This window comes from Carassius auratus, chromosome 14, assembly GCF_003368295.1.
Source record: "Carassius auratus strain Wakin chromosome 14, ASM336829v1, whole genome shotgun sequence".
Taxonomy (NCBI): domain Eukaryota; kingdom Metazoa; phylum Chordata; class Actinopteri; order Cypriniformes; family Cyprinidae; genus Carassius; species Carassius auratus.
The window spans coordinates 16,451,491-16,453,990 of record NC_039256.1 but is presented as its reverse complement, the minus strand read 5'-3'; the positions used below and the strand labels follow the sequence as shown (position 1 = coordinate 16,453,990).

General features: G+C 35.0%; 1 protein-coding gene across 1 annotated transcript in view; it reads right to left on the bottom strand.

Annotated features, from left to right (window-relative positions):
• The window catches only part of LOC113113816 (dedicator of cytokinesis protein 2-like), a 121,548-nt gene that overhangs the window by 12,109 nt on the left and 106,939 nt on the right, over window positions 1–2,500 (bottom strand). The window contains exons 30-33 of the mRNA XM_026280305.1: window positions 2,498–2,500; window positions 2,149–2,356; window positions 677–762; window positions 378–534 (exon numbers count right to left, since the gene is read on the bottom strand). The exon at window positions 2,498–2,500 is cut by the window's right edge and continues 98 nt beyond it. Of these exons, the coding sequence (XP_026136090.1) occupies window positions 378–534; window positions 677–762; window positions 2,149–2,356; window positions 2,498–2,500 (454 nt within the window). The remainder of the gene's footprint in view (window positions 1–377; window positions 535–676; window positions 763–2,148; window positions 2,357–2,497) is intronic.

The window sequence follows — 2,500 nt, the reverse complement described above, 5'->3', positions numbered from 1 at the left end:
GTTGACGTTTCTCTGAACATGAGATTGTTGTGTGTTTTTGGATGCTTCTGATATGTGATGCAAAATGATGACGATGGATTTCTCAAGATTTTAAACGTGACGCACACACCGATATGCTGCTTACTCATAGTTCATTCAGATAGTGATGTCATTTCCAGTCTGACAGATTGAAGTGACTGTTCTGGCGTCCTATTCCAGATTTTGTGCGGGGATATTAATCTGCATGTTTGTTAAATAAAATAACCATTCGTTTCAGTAGTCAAGTTCAACACGTTGTCTATGTGGGCCCATTAGGAGGCCGACAGCTCAAACTGATCAGACCAGATCAATCAGAAACCCACTGTATGTCTGTGACACATGAAGTGGGCGGGGCTTACCAGAAGATTGACAGTGCAGCTCATGCGGTTGTTTCGACTGTCATCGCTCATCACTGTGCGGTAGTCAAGGAGTCGCTCGAGGAGGCCGGTCACAAGTTTGACGAAGTGCTCTACCTCCGTCAGCAGCTGGGGGCGTCCCTGAGCGCACTCTAAAAGACTGAAGCGGCACACGGTCAGAGCGGCTCTCATGCTTTCAGGAGATTTCAGGAGGATTTGGAGCTTCTTATGGAGTCAAGCCAGCATTATACAAGACCACAGTGTGTGTGTGTGTGTGTGTGTGTGTGTGTGTGTGTTCGTACATGCTCTGTAGTAGCTCCATGTATCTCTCGTCTCCTCCACCCCCTTCCACTTCATGATCCAACTTCAGGATGATCTCGTTCTCAAACTGAGAGGCAGAGAGAGACTTCATTGACAAGTTCAACATTATCAATGTGCATTTGCTAATCTGTGTGTGTGGGCAGCTTTCTCTTGGTGTTTTGAAAAACATCCCAAAATAGCAAGTTGTTGTGATGTCCTAACATAGAAAATATTCATAAATGAAATAACAAAATACAAATTCAAAATTTAATAAAATTAATTAAAACCTAAACATGTTAAAAGTCTTGATAAGGTTAATCTACAGCAAGTCTACACTGACTCACTGAATTGAGCAGTTTTTTACCATAAAAATTTCATAAAAACATTTTAAATTCTTTCCTCAGAGTTATGGATATATTCAATAAGAATATATATCTTAAATCTTTTAAATATATTTTACCATCTTTAAACCCATTTCATAGAATTACAGAATTATATATAAATATATATATATATACACATTTTATCATGTTAAAATCCATTTTGCCAGAATTATAGAAATACTCCAGGAATTATTAAATATGATTATTAAAATCATAATATCAAAATATTACTCATATTTTAAATGCATTTTACCATCTTTAAATGAATTCCATAGAATTATAGAAATATGTGAAAATATTTTACATCCATTTTACCATCTTTAGATCCATTACGTAGAATTACAGAAATATTCACTATCCATTAAATCAACAAATCAATCAACACACTCTGAATTACAGAAATATTACATAGAATGCTTTTAAAATATTTGAACATTTTTAACATGTTTAAATACATTAGCACTATAAATATTTTGTATAAATAAATATGTTTTACACATTTTCCATGTTTAAATCAATTTCTCAGAATCATAAATGCTGCATTAACTTTTGTTTAACACATTTTACCACGTTTAAATATATTTAGAATTATAGCAATATTACACATGTATAAAACAATTTTTTTACAAACACATTTATATAGATCCCATGTTTAAATTAACTACATGGGTTTAAATAAATATCCTATATAAATATTTTAAAAAGTATTTTAAGCACATTTACTATTTTATATTACTTTCTTCTTACAGATGAATCCAATCGTAGTTAAAGTAAAAATTGTCCTGGCTATTCCAAGCATTATTATTATTATTGCACACACTTTATTTAACGTGTTTTGGACTATTGAACAGAAACACCCACCCACTGCTTGGAAAAGCCAAGACAATTTTAATATAACTCTGATTGGATTCGTCTGAAAGAAGAAAGTCATATATACCCAGGATGACTTGAGGGTGAGTAAAACACAGGCTAATTTCATTTTTGGGTGATTTTACCCTTTAAATGATGTGTTATGTGCATGTACAAATGACGAGTTTAGCTTGTATTAAGAACAAGAGAAGTCAAAGTGAGGTCAAAGGGTGTGTTTGAACCTTTGTGAAGTGTCCGGAGTGGTTGTGTTCACACTGCATCATGTCAAAGAATATGGGGATGGTTGCTCTCCGCAGCTCTTCCTCCGGGATGAGCGTCATCTCCAGGATGGGACCCACCATCCCGGGAATGAAACAGATCTTATTTTTACCGAGCTTGTACCACATGTCTCTGATAGCAAAACCAATCAGCCGTCTCATGTCTCCATATCTGAATGAAAGCAAGCAAGCATATTTATGCATATTTTTTTTCTTTGCCTATAGTTGTGAAAGCCAGATTTCTGTATAAATAGAGTTCAACTGTGAGCAGTTGCTGCTGGTTTAAGTGGGATGTTTCTGGTTTAAGACTCACTTG